Here is a 22,575-nt window from a genome sequence, read left to right on the forward strand (position 1 = left end):
GTTGAACAGTTAGCTAGAGGGTGACGGGCTCCTCAGTGCGGGTGGAAGATTGGGCAGACGGCAGCTGTCTCCACTTCTCAAAATCAACTTCACCTATTTGGGGGCATTTTGTGTTTGTCTCCCTCAGGCTCCAGCATGTTTCCAGTTCTGGTAAAGCTGATTCCTAATGACATAGATCCTCTTGGAGCCCGGGAACAAAGTGGTCAAATCGGGCCAAGAGCCTACGTCGGCAGGAGAGGAATTTCAAGGTGCAGGTCAGCTCTCGAGGCAGTGCCGAGCTAATGCTCTCCTCTCTCTTCCCCGTGGCCCCGCAGCTGGCTCTGCTGACTCAGATGGCGTCCTCCCTAAAGGTCCTAGGCCCTCTCTTGGCCCTGCTGGTTCCCCTCGGCGGGCTGCTCGTCCGCAGCCACAGCCCTTCCTGGAGGGAATTCAGGACACAGCACTACCTGAGCGCAAGCTGGAAATTCAGCGACTACAAATGCGACGAGCTCATGCGGGAGAGAGAAGCTCCCCAAGACAGGGACCACCACGTCTTCATCTATACCTCTTGGCACAAAATCGAGCAGATCTGCCTCAGGAAGTGGAGAGACCGTTCCAGAAATGTGTACGTATGGGCCCAGCATCCCTTCAGAATACTCCGGTGCTACCAGGAGGGTAACGGGAAGAGCTACCGAGGGCACGGCAGCTACAGCTACGTGGAGTTCCACTGCGGCGGGGACGGGCACGTGGACGGCATAGAGGACATCCAGGTGTTAGACATCAAGACATAGAAAGTCTTCCCACACCCCCAGGCTCGAGTAGGGTGTCCAGTGCTGCCCACGTGGGAGCCCCTGCCTCCGACAACAGCCCTTGTACTCTCTCCTTTGCATGGATGTGCCCGTGTTTTCCGCCTACGTAAGAGTCATGCCTCATCACACGCTTTCCTCCTGTCAAAACCACCTGCACGGTTTCTCTGCGCGAATTCCCTTGTGCGCTCGTTCATCTGATTTGCTCTCGCAGTTTTGTAAGATTAAGCTCTATGGCTTCTCTGTGGCTTCTCTGGTTTACTGAACCAGGGATGTTCCTGACATTCATTCTCCTTATACCGACCCGAGCAGAATGGTCCCCGCTTCCCTAAATAAATGGTATCATGCCAATGTGTATGACAGTCATGTATGTTATGTGTTGTGTGATTGGTGCAGGTGTTCCAGGGTGCGTGATGCAGATTATGCTTGGATATGATGTATGCAGAGTGTAAGGTTTAAGGTGCGTGTCCTTGGTCTCCTTCCTTAAACGTGTCTCTAAGCAAACGCACGCATTTTAGATAGGCGAAGGCAGTATGTTTCCCGAGGAATAATAAACTAAGTACAAGATAAAGGTAGAACTGAGATTATCTGATATTAATAATTTTCACTAGGCAGAGATACAGAGTGGGATATATGGCTTTAAAATGGAACCTTCAAGAATGGGTCTAAAGACTTATATTTTGTTGGAGGAAAGAGGAAGTAAATTGCAGAAGGAAAAGTTGAGGACACAAGTAAGTAACGTCCATGAGAATTCGGTTTGCTAAATGGGGAAGAGAGATACAGAGAAAGATAAACCTTGGCTTTCGCCTCGAGCAGGGATGGGGAGCAGGAACGCGAAACATTCAAGTACCTTGTGTTCTTTAGCCTCCTGCACTGTTGAATGACTCCGGTCTTGAAGCAGTTGGAGAAAAGTCCAAGGGCGCAACATTTTCAGGTAGGTGGCTGCATTCCTAGTCCCAGATGTCTAGCCCAAAGAGTAGCAAGGAATGTGGGTCGGTCAGCACGTTCCAAGAGCAGCTGCTCAGCTTTGCAATTTCTCAGTGCACCTGGGGCCGAGCAGACACTGGGGGGTGAGGACCTATAGTGAGTAACCAAAGACACAAGAGGTTAGTGTTGAACCAGCAGTTCTGTATCATTAATCAATTTACAGATGAGCAATACTGATTGTTTTTCTCAGTTCATAAAAGCTGCTTCAAAATGTATGGTGTGGAGCACCTGGATGGCTCAGTCTAAGTGTCGACTCTGGATGTTGGCTCAGGTCATGATCTCAGGGTCATGAGATCGAGGCCCACAACCCGCTCTGTCCTGAGCGTGGAGCTTGCTTCTCCCTCTGCCCCCTGCCCCCTACTCTCACATGCTGTCTATCCCTCTCTACAACAATTAAAACAAGAACAAACAAACAAATAAAACCAAAATGTAGGGGCATCTCTTGTGGTAGCATAGTGTGGATGCCTATACTTATTTTCCAGAGTGCTCTATTCTGGTCTCCCACAGTAAGTTTTCACAACGACTTCATTCTAAACGGTCTAAAAATTCCTTGTATTAAAGGGTTAAAAGATGGTATGAATACCATAGGGAAGGAAAATGGATTTAAGCACAATGAATAGAATAGATTTGTGGTGCTGCTTGGGTTTTCGCACATCCACTTTCCCCATTTGGATAGCGACTGATCTTTTCCTTTCAGGAACTATCCCTCCCCGCTTGTGTACAGTATTGGTGGGATTAACCATCAAGGTTTCAAATCCCCTCTACTAAGTTAATTAATGGTCATGGGATTCAAGCTAGGCCAACCAGACTCTTTCCTGTAGGAGACCAGAATGTACTACCTAAAAAGATGGCTCTTAGGCACAAACATGATTTTGGGGTGATTATTTTGATAAACAGAAGACAAGGGAGAAGCTCTGAAAGCAGCCTATAAATTACGTAGTTACCAGTAAGGGACATTTATCATCATAGAGAACATCTCTATTCCTAAGGGTGTTTCCCTCTGTCTACTGACAAGATCACGATGACTGTAAATCACCAGAAACTCTTACCAATGGCGAAGGCACAGCCCTAACCCTGCATGACGGACCTTCCCTTTGTTTACCGCGCCTTCCAGGATGGAGCCTGCCTTCCCCACACTCTTCTTCCTTTGTTTTAGCTGAGGATGGTCTGTTCGCCCAAGGTCTCACCACCTCTTTGAGTGACTCTTCCTGATGTGAAGAACAAATCAAAAGTAATGTAGAAAGAAAATTAAATTTCCTTACGATGTGCAGCCCACTGACAAACACTTGGGACAGGCAGAGTGACCTTCTTCTAAGAGCTCGGCTGCCTCAATGTTAAATCTTGCTAGAGGAAACAGGAAACCTTAGCCTGACATTAGCCCAACCCCCAGGGTCCTGTCAGTCCCCTTTAACATACAAAAATCCCTTTGGACACTTCCTTTATCTCTGCCCCATCCAGGTTATCGGTTAGCAAGCATCCTCCAAGCCCGCGGCCCCCTGATATTCATCTGAAGGGTCTCATGACTCATGCTGTACTGGACAGTAGTAAATGAGCTCATCTGAGCGCCGCTAGGCCTGCAAGGTCCTAAAACCCTTGCCTCCGAATTCCTTGGAGACTTGGGCTATCCCTAACCGCACCCCAACTTCAAAGTGTAGAGTCAGCCAATCCTCACAGCCGCACTGCGGCTCTTTCTGCCCACGGGTCCTGTCCCAGGACATTAATAAAATCACCATTTTTGCACCAAAGACGACTCTAGAATTCGTTCTTGACCGTTCGGTCCTGGTCCCCAGCATCCCACATTTTGCACCAATCCCTGCATCACTCCCATGCATACATGACCTATCCATGCTAACAAACTTCTGTTGGTTTTTCTCTTGGTAATCTGTCTTATGTTGTAAAGGCCATAGCTGAGAAGGAAGGAGAGAGAAAAAGATTGCTTCTTCCTCTTCACTCTTCTTAGAGTCTGAATCTCGAGCAGTGATGCCAGTGATGTGGGAACAAGGCCAAAGAAAAACTTAAATTTCCGTACGTCCTCCAGTGCATTGACCAGCGCTTGAAACCGCTAGAGGGACATTCCTGTGGGATCTCAGCTGCCTCCATGTTGACAATTTGTTAAGGACAAAAGGCAATCTTAGCTCAACATTACCCCAACCCCCCAGGATCCTGTAAGTCTATTTTAATATACAAAAATCCTTTGAGGGGGTGCCTGAGTGGCTCAAAAGCAGCTGCCTTTGACTCAAGTCATGATCCAGGGTCATGAAATTGAGTCCCATGTCAGGCTCCCTGCTCAGCAGGAAGTCTGCTTCTCCCTCTGCCCCTGTCCCCTGTCCCTGCTTTCTCTCTCTCTCTCAAAATTAAATAAATTAAGTCTTTAAAAAAAATTCACTTTGGAATCTTCCTTTGTCTCTTCTCCCCAAGGTATATATTGGCAATCATCCCCCAGGCATATGGCCCACCGGTGTACATCGGAAGGGTCTCGTGACTAGGGTTCGTTTAGACAGGAATAAATGACGTTTTCCTAACACTAGCGAGTCCCCTCAAGGTCCTGGAAACTTTCCTTCCAAAGTTCCTTAGAGACTTCCCCTCTCCCTAACCCCCTCTCAACTTGAAAGTAGGTCATGGCCACTCCTCAGGACCCCAGTGCAGCTCTTTCTACCCACGGGTCCTGTCCCTGCTTTCATAAAACCACCTTTTTGCACCAAACATGTGTCAAGATTTCTTTCCTGGCCGTCAGTTTCAAACGCTAACATCTTTCCCACGTCATCTACGTGGAGGGTGATGCACCCCAACACCATGAAAAAGACAGTCCTTCACTAGTTTGCCTACCCCCTTACCCTAGGGAGCTCCTTATCTGGCTCTTCCTCTGTCTCCTTTATCATATCCGTAGGAAACTGGTCAACCATCAGTGTTTCCTTGAGTTCTGTGCGCCACTCCAGCAAAGTAATGGAGCGAGCAAGGGAGTTGGCGGAAGGTCAGATTCATAGCCAGGCAGTCAGAAGCGCAGGGGACAAGCTGGACTTGCAACTGGCAGCTGGACTGGAGGAGTCTTGTGCGTTTGTGGTGTGTTTTCTCCTAAAGAACTGAAATCATGGAGCGTGAAACACTAAAGCCTGAGGGAAGGAAGCACTCAATGGGTATCAGGAAGTCATAATTTCCTCACAACTTCTTTGAGGAAGTTATCACTTCTTCTTTGTGCCTATAAGTAGACTTGATCTTCCTGTGTCTGCAGGAACACTGGCTTTAAACAGTGAGTTGGAGAGCGTGGGTCTCATCCACACCAGGCACGAGCAGTGCATCTTCCAAGCACTAGGTTCCCTGTCCTCTGTCCTGGGGCTTGGAACCCTTCCCTGGTGCACGCACGCGGCGCTGGCCTATCTGGCAGAGGAACAGCAGACCAAAGCCTCTGAGCCTGGCACTCACCACTGCCTCTGTTCTCAGCGGGAGCCCTAGCAGGAGACCTGGTAAGAGCAGAAGCCTGGGGGCTGGGGAGGGTAGAGCCGTGAAGATGGCCAGAAGGTCCAGGTCAAATAGATGGGGGAGAAATATTGCAGGAGGGAGGAGGGAAGAGACAAGTTTCTGGACCAGTAAGTACAGGACAAAGAGAAGAATGGGACTTGCCAGTCAGAGGAACAGTCATCTTACCTCACATTCCTCCTCCCTGGGCTCCAGGTCCTTCAGAGAATTGTGAGACTCAAGTAGAAAGAAGATGATTCAAAAAACCAGAAAAGGACCAATGAAATCTTAAAAGATACACTAAAAGTCTAAATGGTTGTAGATAATAATTTTGCTCTTATGGCTTCTACGGCCCTTCTCTCATTTTTTTCCCTGTTCCTGCACAGAAGACATGATGCTGCATCTTCTGGGACCCTTTCCTCTCCTCCTGTTGCTGCTGGGATCATGGGGGCCAGTGCATCCACTGTGTCACTGGGGTCACCCCTCTGCCAGTGTTCAAACATTTATACTTCGGCATCTAAGAGCGGGTCCTCTCCAATGCAACAATGCAATGCGTCTTGTCAATCTTTCTAATCGGACTTGTATGCGTCAAAACACTTTCCTGCACGACATCTTCCGAAATGTGGCTGATACCTGTGGTTGGCCCACCAGGCCCTGCAAGAATGGTCAGAATAACTGCCACCTGAGTGCAAACCGTATTAACATGACTTACTGCTATCACACTGGAGGGAGGTATCCCAACTGTAGCTACAGAACTATTCCCCGGCAGGGGTTCTACAGTGTTGCCTGTGACCCTCGTCAGCCAGGCTTCGATGCCAATTGTCTGTTTCCTGTAGAGTTAGACTAAGAATGAAGTTTCCTTTATGTTCCTTCTCTCTCACTGCAGATTCTCTCATGATCTCTTCTGCCTTTTCTTTTCCTTTGTTAATTTCTGTGGTTCCCATAGAAGAAAGGAGGGGAGTGGGAGAATTAGAGTCCCAAGATGTCAGACCAGAGCTGGGGACAAAAACTAATAGGATTCTTTTCTGCTTTGGAGCTCTGTGTCTTTTAAAGGAAGGGAAAAGGGCAAAGAAAGACCCAGACCCCATATTTTAACCTTGGAACTTCTGCCAAGCTTTGTTGCATTGTGTTCACAGCAATAAAATCACTTTCTGCTGCACCGTAATGACTTTGAGTGTGTGTGTTTGGGCTCCCTTTCACATCGTTGCCGGCCTGGGGCCATCTACATTGCATTTGCCAACATTCTCAGGGGAACTATTTGGGCCCTAGGTGACCTTTGAGGTTATTCCTCAATCCAAGGCTTCTGACACTTCCCCCACCCCTGTGTCCTTGGGATGCTGCAGCAAGAATGTTCTTCATCCCTTCAAACTCTGCTCAAGGTTTTCACATATTTCCCTTGAAAAAATGGTCTATGTTTATTTGGCGGTGGCACGGAGAGCTCACAGAGTGTGCATAGTACATTCACACACGGGTTCTAACGCTGACAACCGATGCCTCCTACATCTTTACTGCTGGATTCCGTATTTCATCAGATAATGTTTTAAATATAAGTAATAGTAGGGATAATAATCCACTGCACCTTAGAATCAGTTCTCCCATGATCTATGGGAATGCAGGAAGAGAAGGCATAGATCAGGAAGAAAAAAAGCACTGGAGAACTAAAAACATTCCTGCCTTGCGTAAATACTGCACTATTATAGAAGTAATGGTGTTTCGGAACAGGTAGTGGATTCAGACACGGAATGACAGGGAAGAAATATCTGGTTGGGGGGCACCTGGATGGCTCATTGGTTAAGGGGGAAGCCTCTGCCTTTGACTCAAGTACTGACCTTGGGTCCTGGGTTCAAGCCCCTTTAGGCTCCCTGCTCAGAGGGGAGACTTCTTCTCCCTCTCCCTCTGCCCCTCCTCCTCCCCGCTGCTCCATCTCTCTGTCTCTCTCAAGTAAATAATAAAATCTTGAAAAAAGAAAAAAGAATTTGGGTGGGATTAAGAGTTTAGGTCCTAGGTTTGCTTAACGGAGGAATACTAACCGAGTTAGAAGGAAGGAGGGAAGCCACTGTGGGCAGGTGGTGCTAGTAAAAGCCACGCTGTCTTGAGAAGCTGCAGTAAGGAGCAGAGCAGTGAGACAGCAGATCTGAAGTTTTCTGTTTATTTAAGATTTAATTTTATTTTAGAGGGAGAGAGAGAGAGAGCACGAGCAGCATGGGCAGAGGCTGAGGAAGAACAATTCCAAGCAGACTCCACGCTGAGCCCAGAGTCCCACTCAGGACTCGATCTCACAACCCTGAGATCAATGCCAAAGCCGAAACCAAGAGTTAGTTGGTGGCTTCACCGACTGTGCCACCCAGGCCCCTAGATCTGAAGTTTTCGAACTGAATTTACCCTTCAAGTGCACTTCTGTAAAATGATAATGTAACTTAATAATTATAATAGAATGCAGCGGGAGCTAGTAAGATCTGGACAAAGGAAGGCTGAAACAGTAGCTCTGAGCCTAGAGAGGGGACAGCTCAGAGGAGGGGACATCTGAGGACAGCCTGGAAAGACGGCTAAGTAAGCAAGCAGACGAGGTTAGAAAGAGTACTCCGGGGGCGCCTGGGTGGCACAGCGGTTAAGCGTCTGCCTTCGGCTCAGGGCGTGATCCCGGTGTTATGGGATCGAGCCCCACATCAGGCTCCTCCCTGTGAGCCTGCTTCTTCCTCTCCCACTCCCCCTGCTTGTGTTCCCTCTCTCACTGGCTGTCTCTATCTCTGTCGAATAAATAAATAAAATCTTTAAAAAAAAAAAAAAGAAAGAAAGAGTATTCCGGGCAAAGAAACAACACACATAAAACTGTGAAGTGTGGAAATAGAATTTTTTCTAAAAGTAAACGTGGCTATCGTGAAAGTTTAAAAATAAACCCATGTCACTGAATAAACTCATAAATAAACCCCTTTTATTTGGCTCATTGATTAATAATGAAGAAATCGATAACATGTTAAAAATGGTTCAAATGTGATCTTGGTTTATAGAAATTTCTATTCTCTGCTGGACAAATTCAATCGCATGGCGGTGAACAGGATACATCTGCGTTATCACCAGTTTTGGACAATTTCGTTTGTATCCTGCAAGTCAAGCCAAGGTATACACTTCTGTAGTGTCTGTCTGTCCCCCGGGGATCTGCTAAACAACCCCAGCACCCCAGTGAAGGGACGCACTATAATCTCTGGTCCATTTCCAGGTCTTGGACAGTTTTCCCCTCCGCAGATATGGAAAACTTACTGCTCATACAGGAAAACATTTGGAGTTCCTTCTGACTGGTGTGGAAAGAAGAAGGAAGTCATAAGATATAGTCTGACCGAGCAATTGGATAAAAAGAAAAAGACATTGCATGCTTGAATTGACCAATGGTTGGGAGCCATTTTGACAGGCAGGTCAGTAGCTCTGCAGAAACAATGAAACGAAACCTCACAAAGGAACGTGGAGCTCATCACGTAGCATCCGTCTCTGACTCCCTGTTCTGACCACTCACTCGTCAGATGCCTGACACAGAAGACCTCAGCGACCAGGAAAGAGGGAGTGTTCTCTCAATATGGCTGATAGTTGTTGTCATAACTGCTGTTTGGGTAAGGATACGAAACTTCTGTTACTTCAGTGACAACATTTGGTACCATTACTTTGGCAATCAGCAAGCATATGAAAGTCTAGAGAAAAGGGGCACCTGAGTGGCTCAGTCGTTAAGCGTCTGCCTTCGGCTTAGGGCGTGATCCCAGTGTTCTGCGATCGCGCCCCACATCAGGTTCTTCCGCTGGGAGCCTGCTTCTTCTTCTCCCACAACCCTGCTTGTGTTCCCTCTCTCGCTGGCTGTCTCTGTCAAATAAATAAATAAAATCTTAAAAAAAAAAAAAGTCTAGAGAAAGGAACAGCCCTAATAGCAGGCCTTCACCCTCATCCCCTTCCAGCCAGGCAGGACTGTGGAGAAGACACAGGCATGTTTCAACAGAGACCCCACAACGGACACATCAATGCCCTGAACTCGCTTCAGGATTGTAGGGCTGGAACAAGGGCCAAGACAGCCACCAGGGTCCATTCCCATCACAGGGAGCGCCTGACAGGGTTCAGGACATGCTACCCCAGAATATGGCCACTTGGCAACGTGAATCTTTTCAGCTGAAGAAATCTGAGTAATGACAGGTGTGGGAAGGCCCTTCTGACCTTCTCCAGAAGCAGGTCATAAAACCCTCATGGAAGAGGGTTTCCTACACCCAGAGGAAAGGAGCGCCCTTATCTCCAGAGATGGAGAGACATGTGAACAAACGTCTTGCTAAGTTTCTCCCCATTTACTACGCTTAGCTCATACCCTTTGTTCTATCACACCTTTCCACCACTTCCCACCCTCCATCAAACCTAGCACACAAACACTCAGGTTTAAGCACTTCTTTCGGGCTTCATGTCCTTGGGAAGGCTCCCATGTCACCTCAAACCTATGTGAGATAAATGTGCGTGCTTTTCTCTTGTTAATCCATTCTTTTTATGGGGGCCCAGCTGAGAATGTAGAAGGGTAGGAGGAATGGATATTTTCCTCCCCTACACTTGCCAGATTTGGGATAATTTAAGAGAGAGGGAGGAGAGGGAGACTCTCCAGGTGTGTCCTCCCCAGTCTGTCTTGCACGGTACTTGGGGTAGCAAAACAGTCATTCAGTTGCCTGAATTAAGATGAAGGGGAAACTTGGTTTCTGGAATCAGGCAGAGGCCAGTCTTGAGAACTTGAGGACTGGGTGAAAATAAGTGTCAGCTGAGAAAAATGGGTCTCCACTAGGAATGGGTGTGCGATTCACCGTGGAGCTCATCAAATCCCGACGTGGTTCCCAAAGATTCTGTTTCATGAGGCCTGGGATCTAGGCATTCTTAAAGTTTCTTAGGCACTTCTGATGTGAGGCCAGGGTCGGAAACTCCTGCCTAGGCACAGGGGTAATCTGATACTGTTTTCCTCTGCTGGTGGGCTTGGGGTGGTATCAGACTGTGGGACTGCAGGGAGAAGGGGGATGTCCTAACATCTGTGGCTGTAGAATAGGATAGATGAGTGCTGGCAAACAGACAGCTTGTTTTCGTTTTTGTTTTGTCTGTTTTGTTTTGTTTTTATCAGTAGGCTTATTCGTTCACAGCAGCTTTAGGTTTATAGAAAAATTCAGTAGAAAGTATAGACAATTCTCATACGCTGCTCCCTTCCCTTCTCTCCTACCCCCACAACCCACGGTTTTCCTGTTATTAACATCTTGCATTAGTGTTGTACTTTCTCTAGAACTGATGAGCCAATATTGATTATTATTAACTTAAGTCCACATTTAATTAGCATGAATTCGTTGCATTATATAGTTCGAGGGCTTTAGACGAATGCATAATGTCATTGTAGGAGAGGAAACCTTTTTCCTTGGCTCTCATGGTCTCTGGCTGGGTCTGAACATTGAACTGAAAATGTAGGAGAAAAGCATAGAAATTTGATTAAATTTTTACATGTACGTGGGAGTCTTTCACAACGGAATGAAGACCTGAATGGGTGACCGGAGCAGGAAGCTTTTATACCTCTTAGACAAAGAAAAGCACATTTGTGAAGAATTCACAAGATTATGGTGTTTGATCTATGGGTTGTAGCGGTGAAGAAGTAACTAGAGAGAAAAGGATTAGGATTTTTTAAAATTTAAATTCAATTAATGAACATATAGTGTCTTATCAATTTCAGAGGTAGAGTTTAGTGATTCATCAGTTGCATACAACACCCATGCTCATTACATCACGTGCCCTCGCATCATCCAGTTACCACATCCCCCATCCCCCTCTCTTCCAGCAACCCTCAGGTTTTTTCCCCCATAGTTAAGAGTCTCTCACGGTTTGTCTCCCTCTAATTTCGTCTTATTTTATTTTCCTCCCTTTCCCTATGATCCTCTGTTTTTTCCTTAACTTCTACATATGAGTGAAATCATATGATAATTGTCTTTCTCCGAATGACCTATTTCACTTAACATAATACCCTCCAGTTCCGTCCACATGCTGTGGCAAATAGCATGACTCTTTTTAATGACTGAGTAATAAACCATTGTATATACACACCACCTCTTCTTTGTCCATTCATCTGTCAAAGGACATTGGGCTTTCCATGGTTTGGCTATTGTAGACATTGCTGCTATAAACATTGGGGTGCAGGTGTCCCTTTGAGTCACTATGTTTGCATCCTTTGGGTAAATACCTCATAGTGCAATTGCTGGGTCATATAAATAGGTCTATTTTTAACTTTTTGAGCAACTTCCATACTGCTTTCCACAGTGGGCACACTAGTTTGCATTCCCACCAACAGTGTAAGCAGTTTCCCCTTTCACCGTATCCTCGCCAACATCTGTTATTTCTTGACTTGCTAATTTTACCCATTCTGACCAGTGTGAGGTGACATTTCACTGTGGTTTTGATTTGTATTTCCCTGATACCAAAGAGCTGTTTTTCATATGTCTGTTGCCATTTGTGTATCTTCTTTGGAGAAAATTCTGTTCATGTCTTCTGCTCATTTCTTGACTGGATTATTTGGTTTTGGAGTGTTGAGTTTGAGAAGTTCTTTAAAGATTCTGCCTTTTAGCTGATTAGACATTTGCTAATATCTTCTCCCATTCTGTCAGTTGTCTTTTAGCCTTGTTCACTGTTTCCTTTGCTGTGCAAAAGCTTTTTTATCTTGATGAAGTTCCAATAGTTCATTTTTGCCTTTGTTTCCCTTGCCTTTGGAGAAGTGTCTAGCAAGAAGTTTTTGCGGCCAAGGTCAAAAAGGTTGCTGCCTGTGTTCTCTTCTAGGATTTTGATGGTTTCCTGTCTCACATTTAGGTATTTCATACATTTTGTATTTATTTTTGTGTATTCATTCTTCTACATGTGGCTATCCAATTCTCCCAATACCATTTGTTGAAGAGACTGTCTTTTTTCCATTGGATATTCTTTTCTGCTTTCTCGAAGATTCATTGACCATAGAGTTGAGGGTCCATCTCTGAGTTTTCTCTCCTGTTCCATTGATCTTTGGGTCTGTTTTTGTGCCAGTACCATACTGCCTTGATTACAACTTTTGTAATATAGCTTGAAGTCCGGTATTGTGATGCCACCAGGCTTGATTTTTTCTTAAATATTTTATTTATTTATTTGAGAAAGAGAGAGAGAGAATGGGAGGGGTGGGAAGGAGAGGGAGAAGCAGACTCCCTGCTGAGCAGGAAGACTGATGTGGGGCTCCATTCCAGAACTCTGGGATCGTGACCTGAGCCGAAGGCAGATACTTAACAAACTGAGTCACCCAGGTGCCCCTGGTTTTCTTTTTCAACATTCCTTTGGCTATTCAGTGTCTTTTCTGGTTCCATACTAATTTTAAAATTATTTGTTCCAGCTTTGTGAAAAATGTTGACGGTATTTTGTTAAAGATTACATAGAATGTGTAGATTGCTTTGGGTAGCATAGATATTTTAACAATATTTGTTCTTCCAATCCATGAACATGGACTGTTTTTCCATTTCTTTGTGTCTTCCTCAATTTCTTTCATAAGTGTTCTATAGTCTTCAGAGTACAGATTATTTACCTCTTTGGTTTGGTATATTCTTAGGTAACTTATAGTTTCCTTATGCAATTGTGAACGAGATCGATTCCTTAATTTTTCTTTCTTCTGTCTCATTGCTAGCGAATGGAAATGCAACTGGCTTTTGTGCATCGATTTTATATCCTGCCACGTTGCTGAATTCCTGTATGAGTTCTAGCAAATTTTGGTGCTGTCTTTGGGGTTTTCCACAGAGTATCATGTCATCTATGAAGAGTAAAAATTTGACTTCTTCTTTGCTGATTTGGATGCCTTTTATTTCTTTTTGTTGTCTGATTGCTGAGCCTAGGATTTCTAGTACTATGTTGAACAACAGTGGTGATAGTGGACGTCCCTGCCATGCTCCTGACCTTGGGGGAAAAGCTCTCAGGTTTTCCCCATTGAGAATGATATTTGTTGTGGGCTTTTCATAAATGGCTTTTATTTTTTTTATTTTTATTTTTTAAAGATTTTATTTATTTATTTGACAGAGAGACAGCCAGCGAGAGAGGGAACACAAGCAGGGGGAGTGGGAGAGGAAGAAGCAGGCTCCCAGTGGAGGAGCCCGATGTGGGGCTCGATCCCATAACGCCAGGATCACGCCCTGAGCCTAAGGCAGACGCCCAACCGCTGTGCCACCCAGGCGCCCCCATAAATGGCTTTTATGATATTGAAGTATGTTCCCTCTATCCCTACACTGTGGAGAGTTTTAATCAAGAAAGGATGCTGTATTTTGTCAAATGCTTTTTCTGCATCTATTGAAAGGATCATATGGCTTTTGTCCTTTTTTTAATTAAAAAAAAGGTGTATGACATTGATTGATTTGTGGATGTTGAACCACCCTTGCAGCCCAGGAATAAATCCCACTTGGTCATGGTGAATAATCCTTTTAATGTACTGTTGGGTCCTATTGGCTAGTATGGTGGTGAGAATTTTTGCATCCATGTTCATCAGGGATATTGGTCTGTTATTCTCCTTTACAGTGGGGTCTTTAACTGGTTTGGAGATCAAGGTAATGCTAGTCTCATAGGAGTTTGGAAGTTTTCCTTCCATTTCAATTTTTTGAAACAGCTTCAGAAAAATAGGTATTAATTCTTCTTTATTTTTTTAAGATTTTATTTATTTATTTGAGAGAGAGAGCAAATGATACACAGAGAGAGAGAGTGAGCGAGAGAGAGCACAGGAGCACGAGCTGGGGGAGGGGCAGAAGGAGAGGGAGAAGCAGACCCCCCACTGAGCAGGGAGCCCAACTTGGGGATGGATCCTGGGACTCTGGGATCATGATCTGAGCCAAAGACAGATGCTAAACTGACTGAGCCATCCAGGCGCCCCAGTATTCATTCTTAAGTGTTTGGTAGAATTCCACTGGGAAGCCATCTGGTCCTGGACTGTTGCTTGGTGGGAGAATTTTAATTACTGCTTCAATTTCCTTGTCAGTTATGGGTCGGTTCGGGGTTTCTATTTCTTCCTGTTTCAGTTTTGGTAGTTTATATGTCTCTAGGAATGCATCCTTTTCTTCCAGATTATCTAATTTGTTGGCATATAGTTGCTCATAATATGTTCTTAGAACTGTTTGTATTTCTTCGATGTTGGTTATGATCTCTCCTCTTTCATTCATGATTTTATTAATTTGGGTCCTTTCTCTTTTTTTTATGATAAGTCTGGCTAGGGGTTTATTGATCTTATTAATTCTTTCAAAGAACCAGCTCTTAGTTTCATTGATCTGTTCTACTATTCTTTTGATTTCTGTTTCATTGATTTCTGCTCTAATCTTGATTATTTCTCTTCTCCTGCTGGATTTATGGTTTATTTGCTGTTCTTTCTCAAGCTCCTTTAAGTGTAAGGTTAGATTGTGTATTTGAGACTTTTCTAGTTTCTGGAGAAAGACTTGTATTGCTATCTACTTCCCTCTTATGACTGCCTTTTCTGCATCTCAAAGACTGACTTGTGCTTTCATTTTCACAGGTTTCTATGAATTTTTAAAATGATTCTTCATTAATTTCCTTGTTGACCCATTCATTCTTTCATAGGATGCTCCTTAAGCTCTATGTATTTGAGTTCCTTCCTAATTTTCTCTTGTGATTGAGGTCAGGTTTGAAAGCACCGTGCTCTGAAAACAGAAAGGAACAATCTCAATCTTTTGGTACCAGTTGAGACCTGATTAGTGAAGCAGCATGTGATCTATTCTAGAGAAGTTTCCATTGGACTCGAGAAGAATGTGTGTTCTGTGACTTTAGAATGAAATGCTCTGAATATATCTGTGAAGTCCATCTGGTTCACTGTGTCGTTCAAAGCCCTTATTTCCTTGTTGGTGCTCTTTTACATAGATAATCTGTCCATTGCTGTGCCTGGGCTGTAAATTCCAATAATAATATTATTATTGTATTATTATCAGTGTGTCCTTTACATTTGTTATTAATTGGTTTATATAATTGGCTGCTCCCAAGATAGGGGCAAAAATATTTACAATTGTTAGAACTTCTTGTTTGATAGATGAAAAGGGTTAGTATAATGAGGTTTGTTTGCAGATTCCTCTGGTCCCACCTCTGGCTGGTAAGAGTTTGTCTCCAGGAAAAGAACTTATTCCCTGCCTTTAGGCAAACAAGGGAGAGCCTTTTCTGCAGTTACTGATTCCTATCTGCCTTTGGTGTGAAATGATTTTTATGTCAAAAAGACAAACCAGACTATGTCAAGTTCCCTTCACTGTGAACAAGGAATATCTCATTTATTTAGACTTTCATTGATTCCTTTCATCACAGATTTGTAGCTTTCCTCATATTGATCTTCCTTATACTTGAGTAGTTTCACATGTAGATACCTCATTTTTCTTTGGTGGTAATGTAATTTTTTTTAAGATTTCAATTGCTTATTGATGGTATATAAGAAAACAATTGAATTTTTTATATTAACATCGTATCTTGCAATTTTGCTCCAAAAAAGACATCATTTGTATCCTGTAGATAATTGAAGACCTTAAAAGCGAGAGTGTTCCACTATTCTACTTATGCTCAAGAGTACTAATCTGGAAGTGATACGTAGAACAGATTGGAAGGAAAAGAGGCTAGAGGCAGGGAGTCCCTGTAGGAGACTTTTCTGTGAGCCCTCCAGGAGACAGTAAGTTTCCAAATAAGGGATTTATAGCACCAATGGAAGAGTAAGAACAGATTGAAGAAGCAAATACCTAAACTGGCCCTTCTCCTTCACGCCTCTGGGTCTCTTTGTTACCAGATTCCAACTTGTCCATGCACCCAGTGTGCAGTAAGCCGAATTCTAAGACACTGGATTTAAAGCAAAGACAGCTTTATAGTCAAGAGGGCAGCCCACGGAGAAAGCAGGGGAACATTCCCAAAGCTGCCTTGCCTGTGAGCTCAGGGACCACTTATACACATGAGAGGAAGAAAAGGGGTTTCTTGAACCTCCTTGGGGAGTCTTTGAAGCAATGTGGAGGTGAGCATTCCTGCGGACAATAAGGCGCCATGTGGGACCTGGGATCAGATACATCAAGGCAGATGTTACTGTCTGATCCCTGTTATGTTTCTACAGTCAGTGGGTAGACTCGGAGTAGGAGTAAAGGCAAAATTAGTGACTGATCGTGCATGAGGTTTAGAGGTATGCCAAACAAGGGCACCTGGGTGACTCAGTCAGTCGAGCTTCTGACTCTTGATTTCACTTCAGGTCCTGATCTCATGGGCGGTAAGACTGAGCCCTAACCAGACTACACGATCTGTGGGGAGTCTACCTGGATATTCTCTCCCTTTACTCCCCCATCCACCTGTGATCTCCATTTCTCTTTCTCTCTCTCAAGTAAATAAATATTACAAAGAAAGAATGAGTATATAAAACATAATTAAGTAAGGAACAACACAGCCTAGACCTAAGTACCTAATGCAACTAATACAGGTATAGTTTGCTTTCAAAACGGGTCCAGGAACCAAGCATCTGGCTTCCTCGTCACACGCAGCTCCCTCTTTGGGGTGACCTTACCATCCTCTTCGCCTAACTTCTCATTAATCCTCAAACCTCAGTTCAGGTGTGTGGCCTTCTCTCTCCCAGCGCCTCACAGCCCCTGGGGTCTCCTCCACCACAGCCAGAGAGCTGTTCGCAGTTATTAATATGCAATGTATTTGTCTATTTATCCGACCGTCTCTGTCATTAGATCATGAGCTTCTGAAGCTGAGAAGCCCCGTATCTGGCCCAAGAAACGTGCACATGAATGAGTAATTCACTCAAGTCTGCTGTTGCAACTCACAACATTACCAGGTACGTGACTATTTTATCAAATATACATGGTGTGTCCTCTCCTGAAGAACTGAAATCATAGAGCTCCAACACACTGAAGCTTCAGACCAGGAAGGAAGTTCTCCACCCATATCAGGAAGTCATCACTTCCTCAAAACTTACGTCTATAAGTAGGGTTGCTCTTCCTGTGTCTGCAGGGACACTGGCTTTAAACAGTGATTGGAGAGCGTGGGTCTCATCCACACCGGGCACGAGCAGTGCATCTTCCAAGCACTAGGCTCCCTGTCCTCTGTCCTGGGGCTCGGAACCCTTCCCTGCTGCATGCACGCGGCGCTGGCCTACCTGGCAGAGGAACAGCAGACCAAAGCCTCTGAGCCTGGCACTCACCACTGCCTCTGTTCTCAGCGGGAGCCCCAGCACGGAGACCTGGTAAGAGCAGAAGCCTGGGGGCTGGGGAGGGTAGAGCTGTGAAGATGGCCAGAAGGTCCAGGTCAAATAGACAGGGGAGAAATATTCCCGGAGGGAGGAGGGAAGAGACAAGGTTCTGGACCAGTAAGTACAGGACAAAGAGAAGAATGGGATCTGCCAGTCGGAGGAACAGTCATCTCACCTCACATTCCTCCTCCCTGGGCTTCGGGTCCTTCAGAGAATTGTGAGACTCAAGTCAGAAAGAAGATGGTTTAAAAAACAAAAAAAGGACCAATGAAATCTTAAAAGGCACACTAAAGGTCTAAATGGTTGTGGGTAATAATTTTGCTCTTATGGCTTCTACTACTATCATTCTCTCATTTTCTTCCCTCTTCCTGCCACAGACGAGATGATGCTGGATCTTCTGGGACCCTTTCCTCTCCTCCTGTTGCTGCTGGGATCATGGGGGCCGGTGCATCCACTTGGTGCTTGGGCTCAACCCCCCACCAGGGCTCAATGGTTTCAAATTCAGCATATAAGTGGAGGTCCTGTCCAATGCAACAATGCAATGCGTCGTGTCAATAATTATACTCAGCGCTGTAAACCTCAAAACACCTTTTTGCACACCTCCTTCCAGAACGTGGTTGCTACCTGTAGTTTGCCCACCAGGCCCTGCAAGAATGGTCAGAATAACTGCCACCGGAGTGCAAATCGTATCGGCATGACCTTCTGCAATCTCACTGGAGGGAGATTCCCCAACTGCCGCTACAGCACCACTCCCCAGAACCAGTTCTACACTGTTGCCTGCAACCCTCCTCAGCCGGGGGACCCTCCCTATCCTCTGGTTCCTGTCCACTTAGATTAGACTAAGGTTTCCGTTACTTCCTCTCTCACTTGGTGCAGGTTCTCCTATGATCTCTTCTGCTTTTTGTCCTTCGTTAATTCCTGTGATTCCCATAGAAGAAAGAAGGAGGGGAGTGCGAGAATTACAGGGCCAAGATGCAAGACCAGAGTTGGGAACAAAACCAAATAGGATTCTTTTCTGCTTTGGAGCTCTTGTGTTTTGATGTAAGGCAATACGGAAGAGGCAAAGAAAGACCCAGGCCCCATATTGTTAATCTTGGAACTTCTGCCAGCTTTGTTACATTTGTGTTCACAGCAATAAAATCACTTTCTGCTGCATCGTAATGACCTTGAGTGTGTGTGTTTGGGCTCCCTTTCACGTCATTGCCGGCCTGGGGCCATCTTGATTGCATTTGCCAGCATTCTCAGGACCCTAAGTGACTTTTGAAGTTACTCCTCAATCCAAGGCTTCTGCCACTTCCCCCACCCCTGTGTCCCTGGGACTTTGGAGCAAGAGAGTTCATCAGTCCTTCAAACTCACTCTTGGCTTCGACATGTCTCCCTTGAAACCATGGTCTATGTTTATTTGGCGGTGGCACGGAGAGCTCATGGAGTGTTGGAGTACTTTCACACACGGGTTCTAACCCTGACAACCGATGCCTCCTACATCTCTACTATGGTTTTTGTATTTCATCAGATAACATTTTTGTTTTTTTTCAAGATTTCACTCGTTTATTTGACAGAGAGAGAGCAAGAGCATAAGCAGGCAGAGTGATAGGCAGAGGGAGAGGGAGAAGCAGGCTCCCCACTGATCAGAGAGCCCAAAGCTGGTCTAGGTCCCAGGACCCTAAGATCGTGACCTGAGCAGAAGGTAGATGCTTAATAGACTGAGCCACCCAGGTGCCCCCAGATAATGTTTTAAATATAAGTAGAAGTAGAGATAATAACCTACTCTAGTTTAAAGTCAATTCTCCCATCATCTGTTGGAGTGGATGAAGAGAAAGCATAGACCAAGGGGGGGAAAAAAGCACTAGGGGATTAAAACATTCCTGCCTTACCTAAATACTGAAATATCTCAGAAGTAGTGGTGTTTTGAAACAGATAGTGGATTTAGACCCTGAAGGACAGAGATGAAGAATTTGGCTGGGGGACACCTGGGTATCTTAGTGGGTTAAGCTGTTAAGCCTCTGCCTTTAGCTTAGGTCATGAATTTGGGGTCCTGGGTTCCAGGACAATGGAGCTCCCTGCTCAGAGGAGAACCAGCTTTTTCTCTACCTTTGCCCTTCCCCACCCATCCGCTCTTGCATGTGCTCTATCTGTCTCTCTTAAATAAATAAAATCTTAAAAATAATAATAATAATAATTTGGCTGGGATTAAGAATTTAGGTACTAGGTATAGGTAAGGAAAAATAATCTTTGCTCTACCATTCTAGGTCTTGGCTCAAGACCCACATGCGCTTAATAAAAATGCAGCTTAATAGAAAAAAAACTATTCTAATTGTGTACATACCTACAGGAGCCCCACAAAAGTATGAGAGTAAATAGCAGCTAACCAACTGAGGCTTATGGACCATCCTGGGAAAAGGAAAGGATACGCAGTAGGGCTTTAAAAGGGGGGAAGGCAATTCAGAGGAAACTAAGAGAAGGAAATTTCAGAAAGGAAATTCGCCCTGCCATGCAGATGACTCTCTCAGATGAAAGTGACCCCATAATGGCTCACTTCCGTGCACAGGCCCCGTTTCGGATGTAAATTTCCCCTACAGAAGGGTAACCTCTCCTCTGCTTTCAGAACTTCTCCTGGTCTGCATTTCCTCACAATAAACAGCTTAACAGAATTCTTTTGCCAAAAAGGCATATTTGGGGGTGGCATAGTCGGCTAATCCTTCATACCTTTCCCTTCTCAACTTCTAGACTCGTGGGGTTAGCAGGCCAGCGGAAGTCAAAGTGCTCTGTAGGCCGATCTGTCTTCGAGTAGCAGCCAAACATAATTCCTATCAGAAAGGCCACCTACTAAAGTAGTTCTGAGTGTGTCAGTTATCTGCACTGCACATGGGTCTTTCCAAACCAAACCATTCCTTGAACAGGTGTGCTGATGGGACTCACGTTCCTTTATGCCACATATGTGTGTCATGTCTTAGAAACAAAGACAGAAATATGAAGTGTCAGGTTCCAGGAGCGCGGATTCCAAGGCTGCTGAGCACTCAAGGCCCCTCCCCGTGGGAGGACATACGAAGGCCAGGACCACTCGGCACTGAGGAAGCGGGTACCCAGTAGGGGAACTTCTCTGGTGGGACTTGAGTCCTCCCGTCTAGAGCGGCTTTCGGTAGTGTTCATCGTTGAGCAGCGCGGCATTTACATCGCATAGTTTCAAAGCATTCAAGCCCGGTCCGGGGGCAGCGGACACAAGCGTCCGTGTGCACGTGCGGTGTGACCCGTGTAGGGGTGGCACCATCCTCAGGGAAAGGGGTCTTCTGATGGCAGCGTCGAGCTGATCAGTGATCCCGATGGCCTTCTCTACTCTCTACACATTACCTGGACGTTCAGGACATTCTTGGAGAAGGTAACCTAGTAAAAGGCTGACTTGCCTTTCATCCAACCTCTCAGTTACTCACTCTTACTCAACCATTGCTCAACTACGGTTATTTATACATTAGGGAACTCCTACCTTAAAGAAATTGTGGGAGGGAGTAAGCATGAGGATAACTTGGGGAAAATCTTTTCTGCCCAGAGGTGTTTGTTCTAAACTAACGGACCAGACCAGGGTGGTCTTGGTCAGCTGTGCGCTATTTGCTGCGTGCAATCATGTATCGTGGGAGAGTCAAGATAATTGACTAAATCGGATAATCATTTCGGTATATCCCTAAGTTAGCGTCAGTGACCTGACGGTCGCCACAGAATGATCCGAATGTAGCAAAGCTTAGAAAGAAATTGAGCAGATGTTCCAGCAGCTCTCAACTCTGGTTGCATATGAAATTCACCTGGGAGCTTAAAAAAAAAATCAATGACTGGATTCCTGTGATAGAGTAGAAAATATACGTTGATTTCTGCCTCTGATTCCTGGCACAGGGTGCCTGCAACCCTTGTAAATTCCTAAGTGATAAGAGCGCTGAGAATATCTTTTGTTCTAAGAAAGCAACTCTTGGCAGCCTCCTGAGTGGTCCCTGGATGGGGCCGATCACCAAAGGATGTAGCCAAGATGAAAAGCTTGGCAATTTCAGCCTCACCCCCCTCCTCGAGGGAGGGGAGAGGGGCTGGATATGGAGGTAATAATTGATCCTGCCTATGTGAGGTAGCCACTATAAAATTCCCCAAAGTATTGGGTTCAGGAAACTTCCAGGTTGGCAAACACATCTATGAGGTGGGAAACAAAGTCAATAGAAGAATTAAATTCCCCTACTACCTCCAGCCCACCGATAAGACTTTGAAAGAGGCAGAGTGACATTCCTCTAGGAACTCAGCTGCCTCGATGTTAATACTTTGCTAAGAGCAAAAGGCAAACTTAGCCTGAAACCCAGGATCCTGTAAGTCTATTATACATATAAAAATTCCTTTGGAGACTTCTTTTATCTCTAATCCCCAAGATATATGATCGCAATGATCCCCAATCATAATGCCCACTCTTATACATGTGAAGGGTCTCATGACTAAGGTCTTACTTGAGAGTAATGCATGACCTTCTCCTAGCAATAGCTAGCCCCCTCAAGGTTCTGGAAACCTTCCTTCAAAAATTCCATAGAGACACACCCTATCCTTAACCCCCTCCCAGTTTGAAGGTATATCATGGGCCACACCTCATGACCCCAGTGCAGCTCTTTCTGCCCACAGGTCCTGTCCCCCTGCTTTCATAAAACCACCTTTTTGCACCAAAGACGTCTCAAGAATTCTTTCTTGGCTGTTGGCTCCAAATTCCAACCAATTGCTACATCTCAAGGGTTTAAGGGGGGAAAAAAAAGCTAAAGTGGTTTCATGCCCAATAGGCCCTGGTCTTCAGCTCAGCCGAAGATCCAGTTATTTCCAAAGACTGATCCTTCATGATTTTATTTTTAAGATTTTATTTTATTTATTTGACACGCAGAGAGAGAACAAGCAGGGAGAGTGACAAGCAGAGGAAGAGGGATAAGCAGGCTTCTGCTGAGCAGGAGCCCGATGCGGGGCTCGATCCCAGGACCCTGGGACCATGACCTGAGCCGAAGGCAGACGCTTCACCGACTGAGCCACTCAGGCGCCCCTTTCATGATTTTTTTATAATGTAATTTCTCCCAGATTCTTCTAGAAAATCCCTACCCGTTC

General features: G+C 45.2%; 2 protein-coding genes across 2 annotated transcripts; both read left to right on the forward strand.

Moving 5' to 3' along the window:
* The first annotated feature begins 231 nt into the window (after positions 1-231).
* On the forward strand, positions 232-770 carry LOC125283472 (epididymal secretory protein E3-beta-like). The gene has a single exon (XM_048225240.2). The coding sequence runs from the start codon at positions 282-284 to the stop codon at positions 768-770; it is 489 nt and encodes a 162-aa protein (XP_048081197.2). The 5' UTR covers positions 232-281.
* A 16,464-nt stretch (positions 771-17,234) lies between these two features.
* On the forward strand, positions 17,235-18,630 carry LOC125282529 (ribonuclease K3-like). Its single transcript, XM_048217509.2, has 2 exons — positions 17,235-17,463; positions 17,847-18,630. Exon 2 carries the CDS (start codon positions 17,852-17,854, stop codon positions 18,305-18,307), a length of 456 nt encoding a protein of 151 aa, XP_048073466.1. The 5' UTR covers positions 17,235-17,463; positions 17,847-17,851; the 3' UTR covers positions 18,308-18,630.
* Positions 18,631-22,575: the final 3,945 nt, after the last annotated feature.

This window comes from Ursus arctos, unplaced genomic scaffold, assembly GCF_023065955.2.
Source record: "Ursus arctos isolate Adak ecotype North America unplaced genomic scaffold, UrsArc2.0 scaffold_37, whole genome shotgun sequence".
NCBI lineage: Eukaryota > Metazoa > Chordata > Mammalia > Carnivora > Ursidae > Ursus > Ursus arctos.

Excerpts from the sequence above, each read along its gene's own strand:
- LOC125283472 (XM_048225240.2), top strand. The coding sequence starts at position 282 with ATGCTCTCCTCTCTCTTCCCCGTGGCCCCGCAGCTGGCTCTGCTGACT.
- LOC125282529 (XM_048217509.2), top strand. The coding sequence starts at position 17,852 with ATGATGCTGGATCTTCTGGGACCCTTTCCTCTCCTCCTGTTGCTGCTG.